Source organism: Rhineura floridana, chromosome 4, assembly GCF_030035675.1.
Source record: "Rhineura floridana isolate rRhiFlo1 chromosome 4, rRhiFlo1.hap2, whole genome shotgun sequence".
In the NCBI taxonomy this organism is placed as follows: domain Eukaryota; kingdom Metazoa; phylum Chordata; class Lepidosauria; order Squamata; family Rhineuridae; genus Rhineura; species Rhineura floridana.
Window position 1 is genome coordinate 201,066,281 of NC_084483.1, and position 27,110 is coordinate 201,093,390.

General features: G+C 42.4%; 1 protein-coding gene across 3 annotated transcripts in view; it reads right to left on the reverse strand.

The window, feature by feature from the left end:
• Positions 1-3,859: 3,859 nt before the first annotated feature.
• USP34 (ubiquitin specific peptidase 34) overlaps positions 3,860-27,110 on the reverse strand; it is a 192,519-nt gene continuing 169,268 nt past the window's right edge. For all 3 annotated transcript variants that reach the window (XM_061625788.1, XM_061625787.1, XM_061625789.1), the window contains 15 exons: positions 26,858-26,962; positions 25,576-25,723; positions 24,552-25,186; positions 22,482-22,639; positions 16,860-16,938; positions 16,576-16,702; positions 16,323-16,430; positions 15,194-15,298; positions 13,601-13,725; positions 12,909-13,032; positions 9,199-9,278; positions 8,465-8,605; positions 7,788-7,934; positions 6,005-6,164; positions 3,860-5,124 (listed from right to left, as the gene is read on the reverse strand). In XM_061625788.1, coding sequence (XP_061481772.1) covers positions 4,517-5,124; positions 6,005-6,164; positions 7,788-7,934; positions 8,465-8,605; positions 9,199-9,278; positions 12,909-13,032; positions 13,601-13,725; positions 15,194-15,298; positions 16,323-16,430; positions 16,576-16,702; positions 16,860-16,938; positions 22,482-22,639; positions 24,552-25,186; positions 25,576-25,723; positions 26,858-26,962 — 2,850 coding nt within the window. In that variant the 3' untranslated portion in view covers positions 3,860-4,516. The remainder of the gene's footprint in view (positions 5,125-6,004; positions 6,165-7,787; positions 7,935-8,464; positions 8,606-9,198; positions 9,279-12,908; positions 13,033-13,600; positions 13,726-15,193; positions 15,299-16,322; positions 16,431-16,575; positions 16,703-16,859; positions 16,939-22,481; positions 22,640-24,551; positions 25,187-25,575; positions 25,724-26,857; positions 26,963-27,110) is intronic.

A 27,110-nucleotide genomic window follows, 5' to 3' on the forward strand; every position in this document is an offset into this window, starting at 1 on the left:
AGAGAGGGGAAATGGTGCCTTCTATGATAAAGGCTGGAACATGATGGAGACCTGGGTGCTGGCACCTCTTTTTTAAAAAAGAAAATAAAAATGCAGTGAATTCTAGAGACCTGGCAAGCTGTGGTAGCATTAGACAGGGTAGCTGTTCCATTCCTATCAGTCTTAAGTGGGGGGAAAGGTTACACCCCCCGCTGCAGTGAATATATGCACAGAGAGAGGGAGCGCCTCTGTTTGTATGTTTATATATATATACACATGTGTGTAGGTATACGTACACACACACACACACACACACACATATCCATACCTGGGGAGATGGAAGTAGGGTGATCTTTGGTGGAGAGATGCCTGCCAGTCATTTTGAAGAAAGGTATGTATCAAAAACTACTTTTTAGCCTTTTCTGAATTGCTGAACAGAGGCTCTGTCAGGCAACAGGGTGAGTGAGGCAGCATTCCAATGCAACTTTACTTAGGAGTAAGCACCATTTAATAAGGTGGGTACAGGGCTGAAAAATGCAAATGCTAGTATCACTGCCTTTTCTACAGAGAGATTTGCTTTTGTATCTTGTATCTCTGTTCTAACTAGTAGGAGGTGTTACCCCTATCATAAAATGTCCTCCATCCTCATCCCTCAGATGGCAAGCTGAATCTCTCGCTTCCCTTTTAACCACTGATAGCACAGTCTTGTACCTCTCCTTGAACTTAACCCTCCCCCCATAATTCATGGCCTTCTCTCTTAAAGACTTTGTTGCCTACAAAAGGTGTTGTAGATAAATTAATGCATGAAGTGGTATCAGCCTCCCAGAGGGTCCTAGCCACTTGGCAGTCATGGACCTCGTAGCAAACTGCAGGACAGCCATAGTTTTGTGTGCCACAAATGCAGTAGTTCTTAACACCAGTAGCAACATCTTAAACAAGTGATCTGGGTCCTGTTGAAGGTTGTCTAGGAGCTCATCAACCCATAACAGATATGCTCTTTGCACAAACAGCGGTTCGTGGTGGACTTCAAGTGCCACGTCCTTATGCCCATGCTGCAACGTGAGATCTAATCTGTGGTCGGTGGGATTGTTGAGTTGTGAATCCCCGTACTTGGGGAGTAGGACACAGGAAATGAGAATTACAACGGGACTATCCATGGCCAGCAATATCAGCTGATTCATGAAAGATTCCTCTTGAAAACAAAACTTGATAGTATATGCTACAGTTCCTTTACTTTGTGCAAGTACATCCCATCCTGCTTTGACCATTACTTAAATGGGGCTGGCACTACAATTGCCTTTACAAAAGTCTTGGGATCTAGCAAGACTGAGGCCTTGATAGACAGTGAAAGTGTGGGCTTCTCAAGAGAAGCACTCGGTCCCAAACCACCAGTGTTTTACACATTAATGGTAAGTAATAAGCCTTCTGGAACAACCTAACAGAGCTATGTTCCTCTGTCTTAGATCCTTCACTCCTCCAACGCAGGAGTCAAAAATTGTCTAGACTCAAGGGCAGTGCCCTCTGAGCAGAGCTTGGAAAAGTTACTTTTTTGAACTGTAACTCCCATCAGCCCAATCCAGTGGCCATGCTGATGGGAGTTGTAGTTTAACTTTTCCAAGCTTTGCCTCTGAGCCAAACTGAGGCTTTCTAGGTGTAGGCTTTTTTCTGCGTTCCTGGACCTACCCCCTTGGGGCAGCCTGTGGAGCTGGAGACCCTTCTTTTTCTGAAGAGTGAATCACAGACTAGGCATGTGCCCTTCTGGGGTCTACATTGCTTGGAAGACTGAGGGAGATGGGGACTCCTGGAACCCCAACAATTCACCTCCTGATGTTTGTACCTTCATGTTTACTGACTGCCTTCTGCATGCCAACTAGGTAAACTGGTCTCTTTCTAGATTAGTATGTAGTTTCTCACAATCAGTACGCAACACCATCACAATCCCATCTATGATGCCACAGGGAAAGATTGTGAATACAGCTTTAAATTATTGGTCTTTATAGTGTGCATAAGGAACTTTTTGTGATGGGCATTTTAATGTGGTCAACAAGAGGGAATCCAAACTGCATGCATACTTCTGGCTAGGATTTTTGAAACTTAAAAGAGGCAAACCTCATGATTATGAGTTAAAACAAATTTGGCCTTTATCACAGTAAATTAACAATGAAGTGAAAATGCTATGTATTACATGTCAAAATCCACCATAAGTCAGTTTGACATAGTTTTTATATTTGTATACTTCTCATGTAACAGAAAAGTCCTATTCAATCAGTAACAGTAACATACATGTCCTATTAAATCCTTTAACTTCACTTTGAATTCTTATTGCATTGATATAAATGCCAAACTTTGCATTGGTGGGGGTTTGTGAATGCATGAAACAGGCTGCATAAATGGCTTTATTATCAGTTATATTTGGGAGCTGCCAGGATTCTTTAAAGTGATTCCTAAATGAATATTGGTGTTACTCTTCAGTGGCCAGCATAGATCTTCTAGTGGCCTTTGGATTTGTCATCCCAATCTTTGTACCTGAGCAAGCCCTCATAGCACTGTAGTCATAACCTTACCTTCTGTCCACTTCAGAGGCTGCTACCACTGTAAAGTTTATTAATTTTCCTTTTGGAGACCTGCAGTGCCCTTTATTATCAGTTTCATTTACAAATAGTTATTGAGCGTGGCTGGAGGGGTGGGCAAATAAGACAGATGGGTCGTACCTGCCTGCAAAACATCAGTTCCCCAAAATACAGCAGATCTAATGATCATATTGGAGAAACCACCACCACAAGTTCAAATCTTTTAAATGCAGGCAAGTACTTATGTTCTAGGTTATCAGTGGAAAAGTAGATCTGGCCAGATCATTTCCTTCTCCCACCCTCTGAGGCTCAACTTTGACAGATGGGTGGGGCTGTCCATGTGTCAGTCACCTGATCTCAGCAAATGCACACCCTGCAAAGCAAAGGGCTCTGCAAGACCTATCAGCTGCTTGTCAGGTCTTGCAAACCCCTTTGTAGTGGCCTGCGTAGGGTTGGCTGATCCGTTGATTGATGGTGCCTGCAAACCCCTTTTGGCTGAGCTCCACATCAGGCATTACGACATCAGGTGCAGGGCAGGCACATGAAGCTTGACTGAAAGGGCTTTGTGGGCTACAGGTTCCCCACCTGTTCTAGGCTTTCTGGCTGCCCTTTCTTCTATGGCTTGCAGTTTGCCAGAGATGGCAAGCAGGAAGGCAGGCAAATGTCTTCCCTAAAAGTGAAGACTGCCCCACTCTGGCATCAGAAACAGCCGCCCCCTTTGGTGTAACATGACGTCTTTTTACACCAAGCACAACCTAACTTCATCAAGCCTGAGTAACACCTCCATCCCATCTTCACTTACACACCAGAGAATGGAGCTTTTACTGAAGTTAAATGTTTTTTCTTTTTGGGGGGGGGGGTTGACACTAGATGGTTCTAGTATAGATTTTTATGCTACGTTATTAGTATTCTGAGATCTCTGAGCAAGTCTCAGGCATATGCATATTATTCTTAATGTTAGTGTAGTATCAGGAACAGATGTAATATGGTGTGTCCTTATGGTGCCAGGTTTATTTAAGTCAGTATTTCCTGAAGTCATGCTTCCTTTTACCTTTGGCAACTATGTATTAGGCAGCAAGTGCACTGACTGCTAAGCACCTGGACCTTGTTCTACATCTAACCACTGTATGCCAAGGTTCCAGCTACACAGGTATATGTACGCTCTTCATCTGGAAAAATGGGGCGACAAGGAACAAGAACTAGGCAAGGTCATATCCAAGACGAGTCACCCAGGCGAGGATCTCAGCTTGCAGCTCTGGTTTAAAAACAAAACAAAAAAGGACCACTGAGGCAAGATATATAAAAACGAATGAAAAGTCGTCACAATCAGTTTAATGAAGTGCACAGAATAGCAATCGGTCATGTCAATAAAAATAAAACAATTAATTTTACATCAAGTGTGCTTTATTTCCTCCACAGGTATTCTGTTAAATAAAGCACCATATATATATATTTATATATATACTGTCAGGCCACAGCTAGAGGATTCTTTACAGAATCAAATTTCTTGTGGTTGTTTAGTATACAAGTAAACTTAATTTTGATAATAAGAACCACAGCGATTGGAGGCAATCTGCCTCTATTGTAAGGTACAAAACTGGCACAGAGGACACCATATTATACACAGTAAAAATGCCATCAGTTTAAATTACATCATACAGGGTGTGGAGACCCTGTTCTCCCAGACAGCCATATTGAATGAAAGCCACTACAGTGAACTTTGAATTACATAAAACATATTCATTATCTGATTGCCCTTTAAGAAAGTACGGTAGATGCTAAATTTTTTTCTTTTTTTAATCTGGAGTTCTGCCTGACCCAAGAATTAAGCATATAAATTTAATCTCGCCATTCAAGCAGAAAGCACTGGACAAACTGAAGCACAAAACAGAAATAAGCAAAACTTATACAAACAGCATTTTTGAAGGGGAAAAAAAGACTTTAAAAGCAGACATGCTCCTCTATTGTCAAGAAGCAGCTTGGTTTCCTTTGCCTGATATCCTTGAAACCACATGAATCGTAGACTCAATGGTCCTGCACAGGATGTCTAAAATGTCTTGCTGCTGCTGCATGTGACTCAAGAGTCCTCTGGAATGGCTGCAACTGAGCGGCAAGCCAGACTCTGGGTCCTGTGAGGCTCGACCTTCACAGCTTTTCAAATCTGTGAGGTCAGACAAAACAGCAGAAATGGACGTGGAGGGGAACTCAGTATCGTCCTCAACAATGTTGGAATCCTTGGCACTTGGTGGCTCTTTCAGCTCTTTACATTCTTCAAATCGGCCGCCACCTTGCTGTTCCTCCCCATGCTGTGACCGGGCAGTTAGCATCATGTCTTCAGAGAACGAAGACGGAGCTTCCATCCGGTACTCTTTAATGGAGCTATTTTCAGGGGAAGGCAGGTCCTGCTCAGTGCCTGGATCAATGATTGAGGAGTCTCTTGTCTCATTATCTGAGGTGCTAGTTGGAGTCAAGGCCTCCCTAGGTTCAGTTTTCAGATCACTGATACAACTGTCTACTGTATGTTCCTCATCGCTGCTAACCCGTCTTCTTTTTACTGGAGTCGCTCCTTCATCATCTGTTAGGTTAAAATACAGCATGCTAAATTATACACATCTGATTTGCTCTATTTATTCATTCATTCATTCATTCATTTTATATCCCACCCTTCCTCTTGATGTTTCCCAAACTTCTGACATCTGGGGCAGATACCCTTTTCTCTTAGATGTGTTTTCAGACCGAAAAACATTCATATTTGTTCTTCATCAGCTTCTAGAACAATGGGCAAACACCTACATTGCAACTAAAGGACAGCCCGTTTAATCTTGTGCCCGGTGAGGAAGTGATTATAGCAGGAGTGGACAGCATAAAGGCATACTTTCATGCAGGTGGCAGGGTGGGAAAGAATGAGAGGAGGAGGCTGGTGGGAGGGGCAGCTTCATCCACTTCTGGTTCTGGACCTGCCCACTGCTATGTCCCCCTTGCCAAGAAAAAGTGCTGCCCATCCATGGGTTATGAAATGGCACTATGATTTCTGAGCAACCGTCTAGCCACGTTGTGTATAGTATTGCGTATGTGAGGGAATCGCACTGCATCCTGAACATCTTTACTCAGGAAGATGTCATTGCCCATATATTGGGGGTTCGCCAAGTTAAGAGTATCCAAAGTGGGATATGCATCCAAAAAGACATAAGCTGCTCTGCATTTTTTTTATTTATTTCAAGTAAAGAATACACACACAGGTTTAATTTGACAAAGCCTCTGTTTATCCGTTTATCAACACCAAAAGTTTTACATTTAACTAACCCATACATATAGGACTGCCCAGTTTTCTTACTGGTGTTCCTCAAGTGGCAGCAAATAATCAGTAAAGAGAGCAAGTGCAATCTGAAAATGCAATTAAGAAAAACCAAAGAAAGAGCTAGTCCCTTGAGTAAAGGGGGAACTCAGTAACAAACCTTTAGTTTTTCTTTCTTTGGCTTCTTGCTCCTGCAGGGAGTTCTTCTGCTGTTGACAAGTCCTGCATTTGTTTAGCAGTTCTTGCAAGGTTGGAATCAGGGCAGCGTTCAGTTGTTTGGGGGTGTGTACGGAAAGCAGCGAAGTGAGGGCTCGAAGGTCCTGCAAAAGAAAATGAAAAAAAAATCCACTTACTGAAGCTTCAGCTCTTAACTGAGAATGATCCTGTATACAAACATTGAAATATTACAGAAGACCCTTAAGAGGCCTGTAACCCAGTAGAACAGATTCCTCAGTCATTTTACACTATGACAACTTTAAACAACAGCTTCCCACTGGCATTAGCACTTGGGCATTCTGTTTATTCAGCGCAGTTGGCATTAGCTTTAGCATGGTTTTGTGGTGGCTGGCAAAAGATCCCCTGGGGAAGAAGGAAACTGGTGGCGACCAGTGGGGAAGCCATGTGGCCGCCACAAAGTCAGAAGCAAAGAGGGGGGAGAACAAGGAAGCCGGAACCTGCGGGTGAGGAAAAAGGAAGGTCCCGCACCAGCTAGGGGAGTTAAAAAATGGCCGCTGTTTCACACCAAAAGGAAAGGGGGCTAAAAAACAGGGGAGACATACGGGGGAAAGCTTCCCCTAAAAAAACCCAGAGGGGAAGGTAAAAGTGAAGAGATTCTTCAATCCCCCAGCGAAAAAGAGGACAGAACAAGCAAGTAGGAAAAAACAGAAAGGTTAAAAACTCACACCATCAATCAAGTGGGAGAAAGAACTGAGCCATCCGTCTTGGACAAGGACAGGAAATGAACTGGGGTCTGCAAGCCAGTGACCTCTGACTACTTCCTCGAACCTGCAAGCTTCAGTGCATTTCTTGTCCTTGGACACCAGATGACTAGTATCCACGTGATGGACTAGCATCCAGGGAAAATTACTGATTGCACATTTTTATTAGGGCTGCAATGTTGAATCAATTAAAAAGGTGACCTGATTAATCAGACATATTTAATATTTTTAATTTATAAGTGTACTTATATAACAACAGCATGCCCACCTTTTCTCACACAGGAGGGAATCTCTCATAGCATGATGTGTGCTATCACATATGCATGCATGCATCATCTAAACACATAGCGAATATGCTTTCTGCTTCAGGATTTTTTTTTTACTCATGAAAATTTATGCTAATTGAATGAATGACAAATCAACTAAAACTCACACAATTCTCTTGGCCAACCCACCACAGTCTGAACATCTACACAGGGCTCATGTGAGGGGTATCTGCATGAGGTAACAAATTCAATGTATATGCCGACTTCCTTTCCTAAATGTTACTAAATCATACCACGAAATTGACTGTTCTGGTTCAGAAGTAACAGTATCACCAATAAAACATGGCGTAGTGGATCATGAAGGAGTTGTATACCCTTACTGCTCCTACCCTCACATGCCTGTCTTTGGTGCTTCTATTTCCACTTGCTAAACCACGGTATCCCATGATGTCTGAACTGGGAAGGTGGTGGTTTAATTACTGATTACAAACCAGGATCAATCCTGGTACAGTGGCATTGTGTCATTCTTTTCCAACTTAGAATACAGAGAGTGAGTTTTGCTGCCCAAACCAAAAATAATATAGTAGACCTATACAGACACTAATCCCAGAGAGTTAAAAAAATAAATAATGCAGTTACAACTTTTGGATACATACAAAGGTGCAGCATAATGAAAAATATTTATTTTAAGCACGGAGAGAGAGAGAGAGAGAGAGAGAGAGAGAGAGAAGTAACTTACCCCATTTAAAGTGGAGCTTGCTTTAAAAATTTCAACTCGCTGATTGGCAAAATCTGATTCTAAGCTCTGATACTGGTTGATCAGATTTGTAACCAAATTATTTATTACTCCAGCACAATTTGCTTCAGAAAACACCTGCCCTTGCACCTGTAAATTATATAAACATGATTTTGACACTTGGCTCAAGTGGTACAATTTATCCAAGTGATCACAGTGCCACAGCAAACAAAATTAGGGTTGGATATGATTGAGGTGTGTGTATGTGCGTGCTGACTTATTTCAGTTGATCAGTGGATTGCAGTAGAAGCAGTAATCTGCTTATTCTGTCTCTCATATTCACAAGGTAGTGTGGCTATTTTCTTTCTTGGAGAGACAAAGATAAGAACACCTTCTCCCACTCCCTATTCAATGAAATTATTCACCAGGAGCATCCTCCTTTAAGCATGACGACTGATTAAGCATCCACAAAAGTGGGTTCCACCACAACCAACATCCCATCTACAGTGTGGGGCTCCGTCTAGCAGCTTTTTGTTGGGTGTTCCTTATCTTGAACCACCCACAAGACTACATAGGGTTACAGCCTAATTAATAAAAGTCAAAGATTTGCAAGAGGCCCACTGAGCACTCGAGGCCCAACTCTGGACTTCAGACCAAGAATCCCTATCCTCTTCCCATACCTTGAGAAGGAAATGTGTTAAGAAAGTGTACACAATATTGTTATTGAGAAAGGTCCTTTCGTCCATGAGGATGCATTTAATGTATTCTGCAAACACAGGATCTTCACACAGGAGTTTGATGCAGTTCTTTGACATGGCAGACTGAAAGGAGACAAAAAACAAAAGTCTTCAGAATTTGTATCCGTTTTGTGATGCTCCTGGAACGAATGACTGCAATCTCACATGCTAGTCTGAGAAAGTGCAGCCCAAAGTTGCAACAATCCTCAACGATGACAGCCTGCTGTATCAAGCATAAAGTGCTTGCATAGCCAAAAGCTGCACCCAGTGGGATGTTCAGAGAGAGAGCGAGAGAGAGAGGGTGTGTGTGTGTAGCCGATACAGCCAACTAGCCTAGTGTTGTCCTTCTAGGGGGCAGCAGCTCCTTAAGAACATAAGAACATAAGAAGAGCCTGCTGGATCAGGCCAGTGGTCCATCTAGTCCAGCATCCTGTTCTCACAGTGGCCTACCAGGTGCCTTCAGGCAAAGCAAATCTTTCACACCTTCTGCTCCCAATTGAAAGAGGTCAAGAACTGAATCGGAGCCTTTCTGCATGCAACTCATGTGCTCTACCAATGAGCTACAATCTCCACTTTTCAAATATTTAAACACTGCAGTGATTTATTTAAAGATTATTATAAATAAATGCAAACTTCTTAAAAGCAAGTATTTCTTTTTAAAATATATTTAATTTTACCTGAGTTTGGCAAAGCTCAGTCCAAAGTTTGGGAAACAAAGCGAGATGAAGAGGCAATCCTTCGTATGCAACGAGGACACCTGGAATTTGAGAAGAGAGGTAGTGACCATTTATCCAGGTTTGAACATTCTCCAAAGATTTAAGAACTATTATATAATTAACAGGAAGACTAGACGTCATGACAAACTATCAAAAACATATGAAAAACCAAACTGACTCCATTCGGGCTAAGTTCTGGGGATAAGTTCTGGTCTTTGTTATAAGACAATAAAAAATACAAATATATGAAAAACCATAATACATAACTGCCGTCCAATGAAGAAATAAAATAAACCCATGCCTATAATTATAGCCCGAACTGACTTTGTTCCAGACTCCACATAGGTACCATGTTAGGTATTATCATATTATATGGTTGGATGCATGCGACTCACAGGTCAACCCGATGCACACTTTTGAGTAAAATATGTTCAGATAGGATTGCAGTGTTATGGTTTGTTTACAACTACACACTGAAACAGCAATAGCTTACTCTAACAGTAAATCACTTCTGTACCGCTCTCGCTGCTTTTTAAGGCCATGTCCCAATGAGATGGCCGTGTAACAGCCTATCAAGAGAAGCACTTTTGCTGCATCTGCTGTTTGGGAGATGTGGATGCAGGAACTGTTACATTTGCTATTGTAAATCAGATCAGCTAACGGTAAGCTTGTTGCTCTAGATTACTTTTTTTTAAGTGGAAGCTGCTAATAGAGTGTCTTCAGTTTGCTGCTCCTCCCCTTCTGAATCAATGTTCACTGAGAAGTGGAATATTAGTTTGCCTTGAGTGGGTCTCAAAGTCCTCTCATTAGATCTGAAGAGACAGCTGCCTCCTTCCCCTTTACAAAATGCACTAAGCCTTGGCCTAGGCCAGGCATGGAGAACCTGTGGCCCTCCAGATGTAATTGGACTCTAACTCCCATCAGCCCTAGCCAGCATGGCCCAGTAGTCAGGAATGATGACAGTTGAGGTCCAATCTCTTGGAAGGCTAAAGGTTCCCTATCCCTGGCCTAGATCCTGAAGACTAGAGATTTGTTCAAGGGTAAAAAGGCAACCATAGGCTCACTTAAAAATGAAATTCACTAACAGGCAAAAAAATCTTGTGGTTTAAGCACGCACCTATAGCCAATAGATATTTCTATCAAACTTAAAAAGCAGGGAAATTGGACAGCTATATTGAATGCACCAGGGGAGCAGGAGACTTGACCTCCTCTCTGAGATATTGTACTCCCTACCAATTTGTCAAAATGCAAACACCATTTGTGATGGTCTTTCACAGTCCAATCCACTTCCTGTGTAGCTTGGAAGAATTTGGTAATGTGCCTCTGATAATATGGTGAGTGGAGGCAACACCTGCCATCTCCAAAGATGGACAATTACACTTTTGTATGTTTGTTCCCATGCAAGTAAAGCAATGCTCAAGATTCTACAACAAAGGCTCTTACCATATATGGAGCAAGAAATGCCAGGTGTCCAAGCTGGATTTAGAAAGGGAAGAGGTACCAGAGATCATATTGCAAACATACGTTGGAATGGACCAAGGAATTTCAGAAGGAAATCACCCTGTGCTTTATAGATTACAGCAAAGCCTTTGACTGTGTAGATCATGAAAATCTATGGAATGCTTTAAAAGAAATGGGGGTACCACAGCATCTGATTGTCCTGATGCGCAACCTATACTCTGCACAAGAGGCTATTGTAAGGACAGAATATGGAGAAACCGATTGGTTCCCCATTGGAAAGGGTGTGAGACAGAGGTTTATTTTATCACCCTATTTGTTTAATCTATATGCAGAACATATAGGGAAAGCAGGATTAGAACAAGATGAAGGAGATGTGAATACTGGAGAGAGAAATAATAATTTAAGATATGCAGATGATACCATACAACTAGCAGAAATCAGTAATGATTTGAAACGAATGCTGTTGAAAGTTAAAGAGGAAAGCACAAAAGCAGGACTACAGCTGAACGTCAAAAAGACTGAAGTAATGACAATAGAAGATTAATGTAACTCTAAAGTTGACAATGAGGACACTGAACTTGTCATGGATTATCAATACCTTAGCAATGTCATTAACCAAAATGGAGACAATAATCAGAAGGCCAGGACTGGGGAGGGCAGCTATGAGAGAACTAGCAAAGGTCCTCAAATGCAAAGACGTATCACTGAACACTAAAGTCAGGATCATTCAGACCATGGTATTCCCGATCTTGTGTTGCATGTTTACAAATTTGTAGAGCAACACAATATCTCAGAAAGGAGATCAGGTCTCCTGCTCCCCTGGTGCATTCACTATAGCTGCCCAATTTCCCTGCTTTTTAAAGTTTGATAGAAATATCTGTTGGCTATAGGTACGTTCTTAAACCGCAAGGGTTTTTTTGCCTGTAAGTGAATGTCTCTGCTTTTTAATCGGGGAGGTAAGGAATGGGATCCTGTGCAAGTTTCCTGAGAATGGATTGATTATTTGCATGCTTAGTGAGTTCAATGGGATTTACTCCACTGCAATCATGCTTAAGATAGGTGAAACTGACTACGGGGGATGGGGAGGGGAGGAAGGACAAGGGAGGGGGGATAGCAGCAGGCGGGAAGGGAAAGGGAGGAAGGTAGGTTTGATCATTTGCATGCTTATTGAGTTCAGTGGGATTCACTCCTGTGCAATCATGCTTAGGATAGGTAAGCGACCATGCAGGAGGGGAAGGGGACAGGAGAGGGGAGGCACATGTAGCCTCCCACCCAAATTTAAACCAAAGCTTGTCCCTGGCCACATCCACACCAGGCCTTTATTTCACTTTGGACAGCCATGGCTTCCCCCAAAGAATCCTGGGAAATGGAGTTTGTGATGGGTGCTGAGAGTTGCTAGGAGAGGCCCTATTCCCCTCACAGAGCTACAATCCCCAGAAGAGGGGCTGACTGTTAAACCACTCTGGCCACTGGTGCTCTGTCAGGGGAATAGGAGCCTCCTCTCAGCATCCTTCACAAACTACTCTTCCCAAGATTCTTTGGGGAAAGCTGTGACTGTGTAAAGTGAAATAAAGGTCTGGCATGGTTGTGGCCCCGATTAGCCAAGCGAAGCAGTTGTGAGTCTGGCTTTTAGAACACTGACAGTTGGCTCTCACTGAGCATGCCCACGCTTATCATTGACTTTAATGTTAAATTTCTTAAATTAATTAAAAATTAGCACTGCATTTTTTTAACTTTTAAACTGCAGAAGACAAAGGTTGGAGTATGGGGCAAGGTCAGTAATAGGATTACAGGTACTCTGTGAACATGGCTGATTTTTAATTAATTTCAACAAACCAGGAGAACTCTGACAGAAGAAAGTCTAAAAGGGCTCTGGGGTTTTTTTCTCTCTTTTTACATTTTGAACTCTCAATTCTCTCTGACTGTTTTGTGTATCGCCATGAAAATTTACAGGGTTGTTAACCAAGCATTTCTGAGTCCAGGACTATAAGTTTTGTAAGGCTTTGTTTTGAAATGAGCTTATGGGAAGCATCAGAATGGCATGGGGGTATTTTCAATTTAACATTGCGGAATGTGAAAAATCCACGCTGGCTATAGTATATAGCCACTCTTGTCACTGTATAATACACTGTTAAATTAGCTGTCATCAAAGACCTTCTGTGGTGTTGAAATCCTTTAGGCAGGGTTCAAAACTTCATTTCTGTACTTACTCATCTTTACTAAGGTTTCTGTGAACTTCTCACAGTTGATGGCAACTCGGCACAGCAGATGAATGAATTGATGATACGAAAAAAAGTAATCTAGCAGCATGCGGTCGTAGACTTCATCCTTGCCCTGAAGATGTACGGGAAATTTGGTTTGTTAAATAAATAAATGAATAAATGGGGCAAGATGCCTAAAATGCTCAGAAAAGAAACATTTCCCAAAGACAATTTTAAAAAAACAAAAACAAAATCAAAGGATTTTAAAAGACAGATTGCCCATGTGCTTGCAGGAATCAGTTTCAAGAGGGACACCACTGGGAGTGGGAATCAGAAAGCAACTGGGGTGCGTGTTGTGTGTGTATGTGCTTTACCCTTTCTCTGCTTCACTCTTGATCACACCCCAGGCACCCCCACCCCCTGTGCAAAAACAAAAATAACTGTGAAAGTGTGCATGTGTGTGCGAGAGAGAGATTTGGAGCATAGAAGTGATGAATGAGAGGTCAAGTATTCTTTTCTCTGCTCCAAACAGGGTATCTTCCAAAGCTGTTTCTTTCTTATTAACACTCCACTATAGCAAACCAGCTGTCAGAATTTTGTTACATGCATAACATTTGGTGAGCTAAGCCCAACTCCCACGGCACCTCTGGAGCCTCATTCAACCCCATTTTGAAGAGAAGCCAATTCCCCAATAGATGTACCTTGCTGGCTTCAACCATTGTAGGCAAGAGGCACATATTAAGCTCAGGGCGAGGTGGGCGGATGTTACTTTTGCCTCCTATCAATTTCAAATTTTCACGGCATGGGAAGTAAGGGCCAAGAGACACTGAAATGGAAATTAAAACAGGTATTTACCAAATGTACGCAGTTTGGCACTTAAAAGCAACAACCAAGTAAGACGCCCCATCTTTTAATGGCAAAGCTGAAATGCTACCATTGTTGATGATGTAATCAGTAACAATCTTAACAACAATAATCAAAATAATGTATCTTTGTTTATATATGTACTACAAGATCTAATCCCATTCAAATTTTTAGCTCTTTTCTGTTATAATATCCCAACCTAAGTTGGAAGTAGAAGGTCAGAGGCAAGCAGGATTCTTCATTTCAAGTTAGCCTCTGACAGGAAAAGAAGAGGTTGCTTAACCCTTGCTTTTTCTTTGCAATCTCTCCCCTCCAGCTGCTTTGCACTAGGAAATCTGCTCTTGAAGCAAGGCTGAGAGGAAGCATCAAGATGAAGTATTTCCCTACAGTGTTCTTTTTCATCCTGGCAAATGCCTTCTCCTTGACCACTGCACATCAGAGGCAACCACAGATGAAATAATCCCTTCTTTGCTGCCAAACATCTAGTTCCACCCTGGGATCTTCACACCTGTAAGCCTATCTGCCATGGAGGCGACTATTTCCAAAATCTACTACACCCACGTTTGCCAGAACAGTCATCCTGCCTGCCCCCTCATCCCTACCCTGCTCCACACTGTCACCTCTTCTCTTTTTCAAAACCTTGCTTCTTCACTTCAGCAGAAATGCTTCTTGAAACTTCACGTCACTATCTCCAGTCCTCAAGTCCAACCCAACTGCAATGGCTTCCATTATCCTGTTGTAACTTTTACAATTCCCATCTCTTAGTGGGCTTACCATTTGCCTGTTAGCTACTCTCTAAGCTCCTTGGAATGGGAAAATGCTTGATGATGGTGATGACAGCAGGCCTTGAGGCTAAGGCATCCCCCCACCATCTCAACCCCCCCCCCAAAGCATCCCAGGGGGTTTCTACTCATTTTACAATTAAAATACAATTACAAAATGCACACATACCAGCTAAAGATTTTTTTCCAACTATAGCACAATTCAGCCAAACACAATTAATAAATGTGACTTCTGAGGGTTCCCCCCCCCAAAAAAAATCTGCAGTGATGAGGCTGTATGTATCTGCATAGGGATGCAGTTCCAAAAGAGTGGGGCCACCACTGAGAAAGCCTTATGCCTAGTAACTGCCAGTCCAATAGGTACTAGGTAATATGTGCTAAGCTGTTTTGCTTTCTTTTTTATTTGCCATGCTGTTTCTTATGTCTTGTCTCCCAAAATTCCCCTATTGATAATGCCAGCATTAGTAAAAGGATCCCTGAAATTACTTAAATCTGCCATATCCCTTGAGGTCCAAGGGAGGACTCCCCCTACCCCACCCCCCTGCATTGCCTTTTGTCTCAAGGTAAATCTGAAATCTCAGAGCATCCTAAAGCCGAAAGCACGTACACAAACAGTAAGCACAGACTTTGTCAACTGAAAATACATACTTGGGATGTTGCTGTGGTGGTACGTGCAATGGTTGTGCTGCAGAAATGGAACCAGCGTGTGCAGGAAATCATGAGGGCTTAGGAGCACCAGCTCCTTGAGGACATCTGCAAAGCAAACACTGGTTTTGTATTTTTCCTAGAGATAGGTCTGCGTGGACTGTGCACTTAGCATAGATAAACAAAATTCAGTACCCAGTATAAATCTTCTGAATTCTGCAAATGTGTTAAATTTCTCCCATCTCATGTGATTAACTCAGCAACATTTGCTATTTTGCACCATTTACTCTGATTGTGCAAGGCATGGGGAGGGCAACCCCTGACTGCTGCCAAGTGTTACTCAGCCACCCTTCTTCAAAGATTTTAGCACCGTCGCCCACCCATTTTCAATCACATCTGCAGTCGTAAGTGCTATAAACTGTGATCCTCAAGAAGTTCAATTATGCACCCAGTATAGCATCCCATTTTCCCCCTGCACTCTCAAGGGAATCTGTCTATAGGCTGCAAGGATCGAGATTTTGTGTAGCTTGCACTTCTGACTGAGTCAAAGGCTGCTCAGAGGATTCTTCCCCTCCCACACAAACATCTCAACTTTCCAGAGTGGGCAGTTGTGATGGGAAAGAAAAGGCCTATGAAGTCACATAAACACCTTTGGATCCCACTCTGTGTTAATTTCTGCTCTGAGACCACCCATATAGTAGCTACCAAAGCTATTCTGTGCGATACCTTTTGGAAGACAGACATTACAGGCATGTATGTTTTTAAATGCTTTGTCTAAGCCAAATCCCTCTCCTCCCCACCACCAGCTCCCATGATTGCTTCAGAGGTGGAAGGAGACTGAGCTCTTTTGTCCCTGAAAAGACCCTGAGTGAGAAGGGAGGTATGAAGTGGGCTTTTAAAAAGTCGCATCAGGGCAGCACGCATATGAGGCAAGGGTGGCGATCCTGTTATTACCCTTTGCTATTTTCCTACAAGGGCAGTAGGTCTCTACCATCTACCTTTTTCTAATCTATCCCCCCCTCCAAATTGTTGTGTGTTCTGGGTCTGCACAGCAAGTAGATTAATAGAAAGCTTTTTTAAATGTTAACTGTTCATTAGCCCTTGGGACTGCACTAACTTTAATATACCTTACCTATACAAGCGTTTCTAAGTTCCGGAGGACTGTATGAATTTAGCAAAGTTAAAAGTTTATGGGCAAATTCTATTCGCTCCTGCCACTGGATCAGTGCTTGTTTCACATCTGCAAATACAATACACCATAAGGTTAACATGGTTTGCCATTCAGCCCGTACAAATTGCTGGTTTATAGCGGCAATTGTATCTTGGCTTTTTGTTATATTTTAAAAAGAGACATCTGAATTTTAAAAAATAAATAAAATCCAAACCTTTTCTTTGCAGGTATGGCCGCGTGGACTTGAGAACAGAAAGGAATATGGACAGAAGCTCCACCAGATCTCCAGTTACATGGCAAGCTGTGGCTTCATGGTACATCATGTGCAATGTGTTAAAGGACTGCCAAAATGTTTTGTAAAAAAGTAAAATAAGCACATTACTAACATTTAAAATAGCATTCATATAAATACTGTGTCCTCATTTACTTTAGCCGGAGATTGTTTCCTCAGCACAAAAGTAAACAAACAAACCCAAACAATATGAGTAATATTCTTACTTCAGTCATCAGGATTAAGCCTCTGTTAAACACAACAAGAAGCCGGTCCTCATCAGTTTCTAATAATATTCGGAAGGCACTGAGGAAGAAAACAGTAAGGAATTAAACATGTAAGCTTGAAGTTGTTACCATACTGTTGATTTTTTTTAAAAAAAAAATCATTAGGGATTGTTTAATGTATTGTTGTAACCCGCCCTGGGTCTTAGGATGGAGGGTGGGACACAAGTTTTAAAAATAAATAAATAAAATCAGCTATGATCTCATCACTCCAAAACATCTACATTCAAACCACAATTATCGGATTAACATGTACCTTACATTTATCTGTCCTTAGCAATTTTGAATATACGTGTGAGGGTTGAGATGGTACTGGAACCCAAAATATTGTACTGTGTCCTGACACAGCACACAAAATTTAGTTACGCTACTGTGATCTTCAAGGCAGATTTTGCATTAAAATTTATTATGTATCTTTCTCCTACTCTGGAAAATGTACGTTGTGGGCAGGGGAGTGATCGTTTAACATCTCAAGCAGAAACTTATGCCATACACAAGCATACACGAGCAAATTTCAGCATGCTCTCTCCAGTGTTCAATGGGGATGCAGGGGAGGGGGGGGAAATACCCAAACTTGTGTTTGTCACCTAGCAAACTAAAAATAAAAGAGAGGGGTGCACATCAGCAGAAAAGATCCCAGCATTGTAGGCACCAAATAACAAAAGAAACAAGCTTTACAAAATAGCACAGAAGTACCATGAATAAGCAGAGACAGAGAGATGTTCACCACTTGCTCCTGTGCACTCACACTTCCCCTTTCTGTGTAAAATTACCCCCAAACTTTTTAAATGTATAAAATGATGTGGCCAGGAGCTGAAACAAATACTATTCATAGGACCATAGAAAGTTGCCTTATACCAAGTCAGATCATTGACCCATCTAGATTTCTAATGTCTACACTGTTCTTCTGGGTTTCAGACATGGGCTATTCCCAAACTCACCTGGGGACTGAACCTGGGCACTTCTGCATGCCAAGCATGTGCTGTACCACTGAGCTATGGACCTTCCATAAACGCTTCCAAAAACCATATAACCACTTTTCACACAGCACTCATTATCACGAAAGATACACGAGCGGAAGAAATGTTTCCCCCCAAAATAAATGTATTTAGTTTGAATGCAGAGAAGGTAGAATTTTTCCTACAACAGGTGTGCTAGTTTAAAAGCCAGACGTTTAAAGAGCTCTGATGTTTCACAAGAAGGAAGTAAGTATTTGTCTCAATTTCTGTTCCAACACACCTTCTTCTCTCATCACTGTGCTCACATCAGGTCCTTACATTAATTCCCTTTCATTCTACATCAAGTTCAAGCTTCTAGTCATTAAAAGCTTTACAACTCTTCTCAACCATTGCTTGCAAAAAAAAAAAAGACAGGAAAAGAAAAAGCACCCTTTAACCCCTTTCTGAAAGTTTGCTGTGTTTCTTTGCCAGGCTAGAATGTGGGGATTGGTGCAGTAACTGCTGATGTGACAACGGCACTGACAGCTTCCTCCTGCAGGGGGAGGCAGAAGCCCCAAATGTCTCCCCTGTGAACTGCAAGTGAGAATATCATGGCTTTCCTCTGTTCCAAGGAGCAATAAAGCATCATTGTGATGACAGCTGGTATTATACCAATCCAAACCCTCCCCAAGATTTGTTTATGTTAGCAGAGGTTATGCCAAAAATAAAGAAAAACCCAGAAAAGCATCAGAAATGTTTTCTGATATTTCCAATTCTAAAAACCATGAATTTCTTTTACACTGAAACTGCCTGGATGCCCTCCCTCATGTGAATGCACAAGATTTAGGGTTCCTACATTCTCCCCATTGCTGTCAGAGACCTTATATGTCAGACATTGTGCTTGCCTGAGCTGGCACTGTCTCCAACAGCAGTTGTCTGAATAGGCAAGCTAAGTTGAAGCTCCCATCCAAGATTTACTGTGGCTTGGGAGACACTGGGAAAATAAATGGGAGTTCAACAACAGATTGTCCTTATATTTCTTAAAATACTTATTCTTTAATATTTATTTATTTTCACAAGTCACATATAGGTCTGGCCTCAGCCAGTAGATGAAAATCATGTAAGTCAGGATCAAAGTCCTGACTGGTTACAAGCACATAATGCCATTCATATTACAGTGGCCTTAGCCAGTATCTCATGATTATACACTTGGCCTTAGCCTATATGTCTTTTATTAGAGCTCAGGATTACATATCAGAGTTGTATCTCAGTATACATTGCAGAATACGGGCCGATGCAGGAGGGCCTCCCGACTGTTTCGAAAATGCCGCCAAAAATGCTCAGGGAGACCTTGAGATGAGATATGAAATTGAGGAAGCATCCAAACTAGGAAATGTGGTAGTAATGGGTGACTTCAACTACCCGGACATAGACTGGCCGCATATGTGTTCCAGTCATGACAAAGAAGCAAAGTTTCTAGATATTCTAAATGACTATTCCCTAGATCAGTTGGTCATGGAAGCGACCAGAGGGACGGCAACCCTGGACTTAATCCTCAGTGGGGACCGGGACCTGGTGCCAGATGTAAGTGTTGTTGAACCGATTGGGAGCAGTGACCACAGTGCTATTAAATTAAACATACATGTAACTGGCCAATTGCCAAGAAAGTCCAACACGGTCACATTTGACTTCAAAAGAGGAAACTTCACAAAAATGAGGGGATTGGTAAAAAGAAAGCTGAAAAACAAAGTCCAGAGGGTCACATCACTCGAAAATGCTTGGAAGTTGTTTAAAAACACTATATTAGAAGCTCAACTGGAGTGCATACTGCAGATCAGAAAAGGTACCGCCAGGGCCAAGAAGATGCCAGCATGGTTAACGAGCAAAGTCAAGGAAGCTCTTAGAGGCAAAAAGTCTTCCTTCAGAAAATGGAAGTCTTGTCCGAATGAAGAAAATAAAAAAGAACACAAACTCTGGCAAAAGAAATGCAAGAAGACAATAAGGGATGCTAAAAAAGAATTTGAGGAGCACATTGCTAAGAACATAAAAACCAACAACAAAAAATTCTATAAATACATTCAAAGCAGGAGACCATCTAGGGAGACAATTGGACCCTTGGATGATAAGGGAGTCAAAGGTGTACTAAAGAACGATAAGGAGATTGCGGAGAAGCTAAATGAATTCTTTGCATCTGTCTTCACAGTGGAAGATATAGGGCAGATCCCTGAACCTGAACTAACATTTGCAGGAAGGGATTCTGAGGAACTGAGACAAATAGTGGTAACGAGAGAGGAAGTTCTAAGCTTAATGGACAATATAAAAACTGACAAATCACCGGGCCCGGATGGCATCCACCCGAGAGTTCTCAAAGAACTCAAAGGTGAAATTGCTGATCTGCTAACTAAAATATGTAACTTGTCCCTTGGGTCTTCCTCCGTGCCTGAGGACTGGAAAGTGGCAAATGTAACGCCAATCTTCAAAAAGGGATCCAGAGGGGATCCCGGAAATTACAGGCCAGTTAGCTTAACTTCTGTCCCTGGAAAACTGGTAGAAAGTATGATTAAAGCTAGATTAACTAAGCACATAGAAGAACAAGCCTTGCTGAAGCAGAGTCAGCATTGCTTCTGCAAGGGAAAGTCCTGTCTCAGTAACCTATTAGAATTCTTTGAGAGTGTCAACAAGCATATAGATAGAGGTGATCCAGTGGACATAGTGTACTTAGACTTTCAAAAAGGGTTTGACAAGGTACCTCACCAAAGGCTTCTGAGGAAGCTTAGCAGTCATGGAATAAGAGGAGAGGTCCTCTTGTGGATAAGAAATTGGTTAAGAAGCAGAAAGCAGAGAGTAGGAATAAACGGACAGTTCTCCCAATGGAGGGCTGTAGAAAGTGGAGTCCCTCAAGGATCGGTATTGGGACCTGTACTTTTCAACTTGTTCATTAATGACCTAGAATTAGGAGTGAGCAGTGAAGTGGCCAAGTTTGCTGACGACACTAAATTGTTCAGGGTTGTTAAAACAAAAAGGGATTGCGAAGAGTTCCAAAAAGACCTCTCCAAACTGAGTGAATGGGCGGAAAAATGGCAAATGCAATTCAATATAAACAAGTGTAAAATTATGCATATTGGAGCAAAAAATCTGAATTTCACATATACGCTCATGGGGTCTGAACTGGCGGTGACCGACCAGGAGAGAGACCTCGGGGTTGTAGTGGACAGCACGATGAAAATGTCGACCCAGTGTGCGGCAGCTGTGAAAAAGGCAAATTCCATGCTAGCAATAATTAAGAAAGGTACTGAAAATAAAACAGCCGATATCATAATGCCGTTGTATAAATCTATGGTGCGGCCGCATTTGGAATACTGTGTACAGTTCTGGTCGCCTCATCTCAAAAAGGATATTATAGAGTTGGAAAAGGTTCAGAAGAGGGCAACCAGAATGATCAAGGGGATGGAGCGACTCCCTTACGAGGAAAGGGATTTCATTTGCAGCATTTGGAGCTTTTTAGTTTAGAGAAAAAGCGGGTCAGAGGAGACATGATAGAAGTGTATAAAATTATGCATGGCATTGAGAAAGTGGATAGAAAAAAGTTCTTCTCCCTCTCTCATAATACTAGAACTCGTGGACATTCAAAGAAGCTGAATGTTGGAAGATTCAGGACAGACAAAAGGAAGTACTTCTTTACTCAGCGCATAGTTAAACTATGGAATTTGCTCCCACAAGATGCAGTAATGGCCACCAGCTTGGATGGCTTTAAAAGAAGATTAGACAAATTCATGGAGGACAGGGCTATCAATGGCTACTAGCCATGATGGCTGTGCTCTGCCACCCTAGTCAGAGGCAGCATGCTTCTGAAAACCAGTTGCCGGAAGCCTCAGGAGGGGAGAGTGTTCTTGCACTCGGGTCCTGCTTGCGGGCTTCCCCCAGGCACCTGGTTGGCCACTGTGAGAACAGGATGCTGGACTAGATGGGCCACTGGCCTGATCCAGCAGGCTCTTCTTATGTTCTTATGTTCTTAAAGCACAATGTTCTGTTAGTTCAGACTTATACAAGCTACGCTGCAATATCTGTAACATCAAACAAGTTACATTTCCTGTTAGTATAATTCAATACATTTTTATCTCTTATCCAGAAAAATATGGAATCATCTCACCTTTGCGGGAGCAGACCTCTGGCTATGTGTCTTTGACCAAGTCTCCAGAGAGACTGGCCTCTTACTACACAAAATCTACTCCACTTATAGGAGTGTTCAAGGTTATGACCTCGCTCAACAGCTGTCTGAACTGCATCTCGATAACTAGCCAAACTAGCTGGAAAGCAGGTGCATTTCTGGACTTTCCAAATAAGGTACCTCTCACTGCCTGCTGCCTGGGCTGTGTTATCTTATATTTACAGAACAGAGAGAAAGCTGGTTGTCTTCCCAGAATATCTGGGAGGGGAAGGAAAGAGGGAAAAAGTATCCTTTAGCTGTACTCTAAGAAAGGAGAGCCTCAGACTTTGATATCCCATACATAAGGATTAATACATACATTTTCAGGACTCTTAGAGCGGAAGTTAACATTAAATACACTAACTATAAGAATAAATGGGGAAAGCCCATAACAACATCAATATTCCAAAAGTGAAGTACCTTATTAAAGTAGTCCAGCATGACCGTCCATCTAAGCAGCGAAGATAACAACTTATGGTAGTTTTCTTAAATTGCTTAATGTCTTCCAGTTCTTCCTCTCTCATATCTGGCCTCTGAGCTACAAACAGTTGCATGAGGTTAAACAGCTCTTCCACTGCCTAAACAAACAGAACAAGCATCAGGCTAAAACAGACATCTTAATGAACAATTCTCAAGTTCTGATCATTAATGCAGAGGAAGCGAAATGCTCTTATAAAAGGGAACATTTCAAGAAGCAGGAAATTTACTCATCTGAGCATTCATTTTGTAATGCCACCTTTTAAAAAATGCACTCTTGGTTTCATGTGCTGTTTAAACCTAGTGTTCTACCTCCAGTAGTGTAGCTGCAAATACAGAAGTGTATAGTACCTTCACAATAGTCACATCATGCCCCCTCGCTGTCATGCCCCCTTTTCCATTTTCCTGTCTCCCTTGCTCCCTGTGTCATCTCTGAGTCCACACCCCACCACAACAAATGTCCCTCGGAGCCAATCAGCATGAAAGCGGAGGCTGTGTGTTAGCTACTGAGAAGAGGCTTGTCAGTGCCTGACTCATCTCCTTTCACTGATTGGTTCCAATCAGCCCGAAATGACAAGGACTCTTCTCAGTAGCTGACATGCTCCCCTTTGCATGCTGCCTGGCTTACACATAGGGACCTAGCTAATACCCTGCCCCCCCCAAAGTAAGGAGTCTATGACACCCCCCCCATGCAACCCTGGATGACTATACCCCGTCTACCTCCCTTTCTACCTCTGCTATAATAATAATAATAAATAAAATAATAAATTTAATTTTTGAGTCGCCTATCTGGCCGAAATCACTCTAGGCGACGTACAACATTAAATTCAACAATACATAATAATACAATACATAATAAAATACAGCGCAGTCAACAATAACCATTTTAAAAAGCGGCAGTACAGGGCCATCAATAGACAATTTTAAAACAATATAAAGAAATTAGCCCACCCTGGGGACCCCAAAGGCCTGTCCAAAGAGCCAGGTTTTTAAGGCTCGGCGAAATGTATCCAGGGAAGGGGCATGGCAAAGATCGAACGGGAGGGAGTTCCAGAGAGTGGGGGCCGCCACTGAGAATGCCCTCTCTCTAGTCCCCACCAACCTAGCTGTTTTCGTTGGTGGGACGGAGAGAAGGCCCTGTGTGGCTGATCTGGTCGGGCGGCTTAGTTGGTGGTACTGGAGGTGCTCCTTCAGGTAAACTGGGCCGAGACCGTATAGGGATTTAAAGGTTAAGACCAACACCTTGAATTGGGCCCGGAAAACAACTGGAAGCCAATGTAGATGAAATAACACTGGTGTGATGTGATCACGGCGGCGGCTGTTTGTAAGCAAACGAGCTGCCGCATTCTGCACCAGTTGTAGTTTCCGGACTGTTTTCAAGGGTAACCCCACGTAGAGCGCATTGCAGTAGTCTAAACGAGAGGTAACCAGGGCATGTACCACAAGTGGGAGCTGATGAATAGGAAGCCATTTAAAAAAAAACCTAAAAAAATAAACAAAAGAAAAATAAAAGTTGCAAGCGCTCTAAAATTGAGAGAGATGGGAAAGATGAATGATGCCTGGGATTCAAGAAGCTCTTTGCTTCCTTCACCCTCTCTAAATTAGGGACCAACAAGTGGAGACCCCAGGACCAATTCCAGCCCTCTCAGTACCACCAATGAGCCTCTAGCTGCCCTTGCAGAGGCAGGAGACGCAGGAAGGGAGAGCTTCCTTTGAAGTCAGAGTTTCCTGCCTTTGGATGACAGGAAGAGACAAACCCAATTAGAGACATCAACATCTGACATTCGTCCTATTGGGAGGAAGGGCAGGATATAATTTAATAAAAACAACAACAACAATGCTGGCCAAACAACAAGGAACAGACTCACTGGAAGGAGCTAATGCAGAAAGGATCCCCCTAGGACAAAGGCAGGAATGGACCCCCATTCTTGACTCCTGTGCATTCCTGCCTTTGGACACCAGGTGGCACTATTATCTGCCTGATGGCACACTACCTGGGGAAAATGGACTTACCCCAGGGTACTGGCTGGCGTGTGGTGTGAGATTCTTAAAAGCCCACTGGATATTCTGATGTGAAGCCAGCTGCCTGGTGAATGCAGGGGACTGCTCACAGCACAGCCGCAGAATGCCATAGTAGGCAGGGAGCATCCCGCGGTTAAAAAGCACCACATCCTGGTCGTCGTGGTCCGCTAGGATGTAATTGAAGGCAATGTTCTTGGTCACCACAGGGTTCTGTACAATAAGGCGCACATTCTCAGGGCAGTCAACACAGACGTTGTACCAGAAAGAGAGCAGGGCTTGCTTGTTGTGGTTGGTGGCAATGGCAGGCTCAGAAAGCTTAGGCTGGAAAAGGTTCCACAAGTCCATGAAGTAGGTAGAAAACATCAGTTTTTCCGTTTTGGAAATCAAGCAGTAAGTCATAAAACTGAAGTAGGGCACCAGTTTTGTAGTCCCATGAACAGCAGCGTCAACGTAGAGCTTAGCTCGTGAGAGCAGCCCAAGGAGTACATTATAAACCTGGTGAAGGACAACAGTAGTATCTGGACTAAGGGGAAGGTCTCGAGTAGGGATGTGGAGTGAGCGGGTGGATCGGAACATCTGCCGGAATGAATTGCTTGGAATAAGGGAGACCAGAAGGTAGGCTGCAGCTGCGAAGGACAAACACAGATGTGAGCAGACAGGTAAAATCTTTCTAGGTTGTGAACATACACTTTTAAAAACAGAAATAGTGCACAGCTTCATTTTCATCAAACCACACATATTACAGGTAAGTAAAGAACACAGCAAGATCAATCAAGATGACACACTAATTCAGTGGCAAAAAAGTACTAACGGCTCCTGGTCCTGTATTTCCAAAGAGTTCTCGGCAGAGCTGAAATGGACAGTCACAAATATTTCTGTCCACTTTTCCCGTTTTGTCACTCAAATATAGTAAGTGAAATAAGCAAAACAGAAGAATCCACATTTTCACTCATAATCACGACAAAACAATTATATCAAGGTTAAAACCAGAAAAGGCTGCTTGCCTCCCACTTACAAGTTCTCACTCTAGGGTAGTTGTGAGCCAAAAGAAAGCGTTCAACCCAGTTCTCCATATTCTGCAATACCCAACTGTGAGCCAGCTTATTTCGAGGAGTCTGCACTGCTAGCCAATCCAGGCACTGAGAAGGGTTATACTCAATCACCTGTGGGGGAAAATGGGAAACATCACCAAACCCCCCGGAGACTACTGACTGCATTCTATATATGGCAAAGAGTACAGATGCTGAACAAGGCTCCATGTGCTCTCTTCTGCAAGCGGGTGCATAGTCTTCCACATTTGGTACCAGATGCAAGTATCTGAGCACGCACATGTGAATTCTTTGGCTGGCCATGAACACATGAAACAATCCTGATGGCAAGGTAGTTCTGAATGCATTAAGCTACTTGAAAGATCACACACACACACTAAATTGGGAAGACTTAATGTATAGATTTTACTTTCATATTTAGGATCTATTTATTTATTTATTATTTGATTTATATCCTGCCCTTCCTCCCAGCAGAATCTAACTAACCATGATACTTGGGTTCCTCTCTCTCCTTTGAAATTTTAGCAGCCATTGGCCTTACGCTTTCAGGAGAATCTCCAGAGCCATAAGGCAGGGTGGGCAACCTTTTTTTTTCTATTGAGGGCTGCATTCACTTGCAAGTAATCTGGCACGCTGGCAGTGGGTGGAGTCAGAACCAATTATAGGCAAAGTAAAAAAAGCAAGGGTTTTACATTATCTAATCTGGAATAAAGACTGTCCTGTTTTAATTTTCACCATGGCTAAACTCAGATCAGAATTCCAAATCCTATGCAGATCTACACACAAGTAATTCCACTGTGTTTGAGGCAATTACCCTCAAATAAGGAAACAAACCAGCAATTTATGGCTCCTCCTTTGTTTGAAATCTTTCTATTTGGCTTCAATCCTATTAAACTGTCCTCAGCATTTGTGGAAATGCTGAGAATTCTGTAAGATTTCTGGTCTATTTTCACTGTGAAAAAGCTGTGAACTGTAACTCATATCCCCAAAGAAGAAAGATCATCAACAGGCAAACCAACAGGGTTTTTGTCTAGTGAATCTTGTCTAATGAAGAAACAGTTCACCAAGGTTTTCTGCTACTATTTCCAGAGCTTCTTGATGGGTGGGGGAAAGGCTTAAGAATTAAGCCTATTAACATTTGCAGTGTAAACATTTCCTTGAAGGCCATTATTTCTTGACAGCTTGGTAGAAATATATGAATATGGGTAGGGAGGATATGAATCTTTGCTTAAGCTCTGCATGCTTTACCTCCCATATCCTCTGGAGAATGTAAGAAGCAAATGGTGGCATTCCTGGAGGGCCACCAGCAAATTCCATAAGCATGGTCAGCAACTTGAAGAAAGGATTGGCTGCCTGTAATATATAAAAACAAATACAAAAGGTCACTGAAGTACTGAATATAAATCAGATCAGAAAACTATAGACTTGCCTTGCAAGGCCAAACTTTTAACCCATGATTGATTTTATCTTGTGAGGAGTTTATATGCATTTAAGCAGCTGT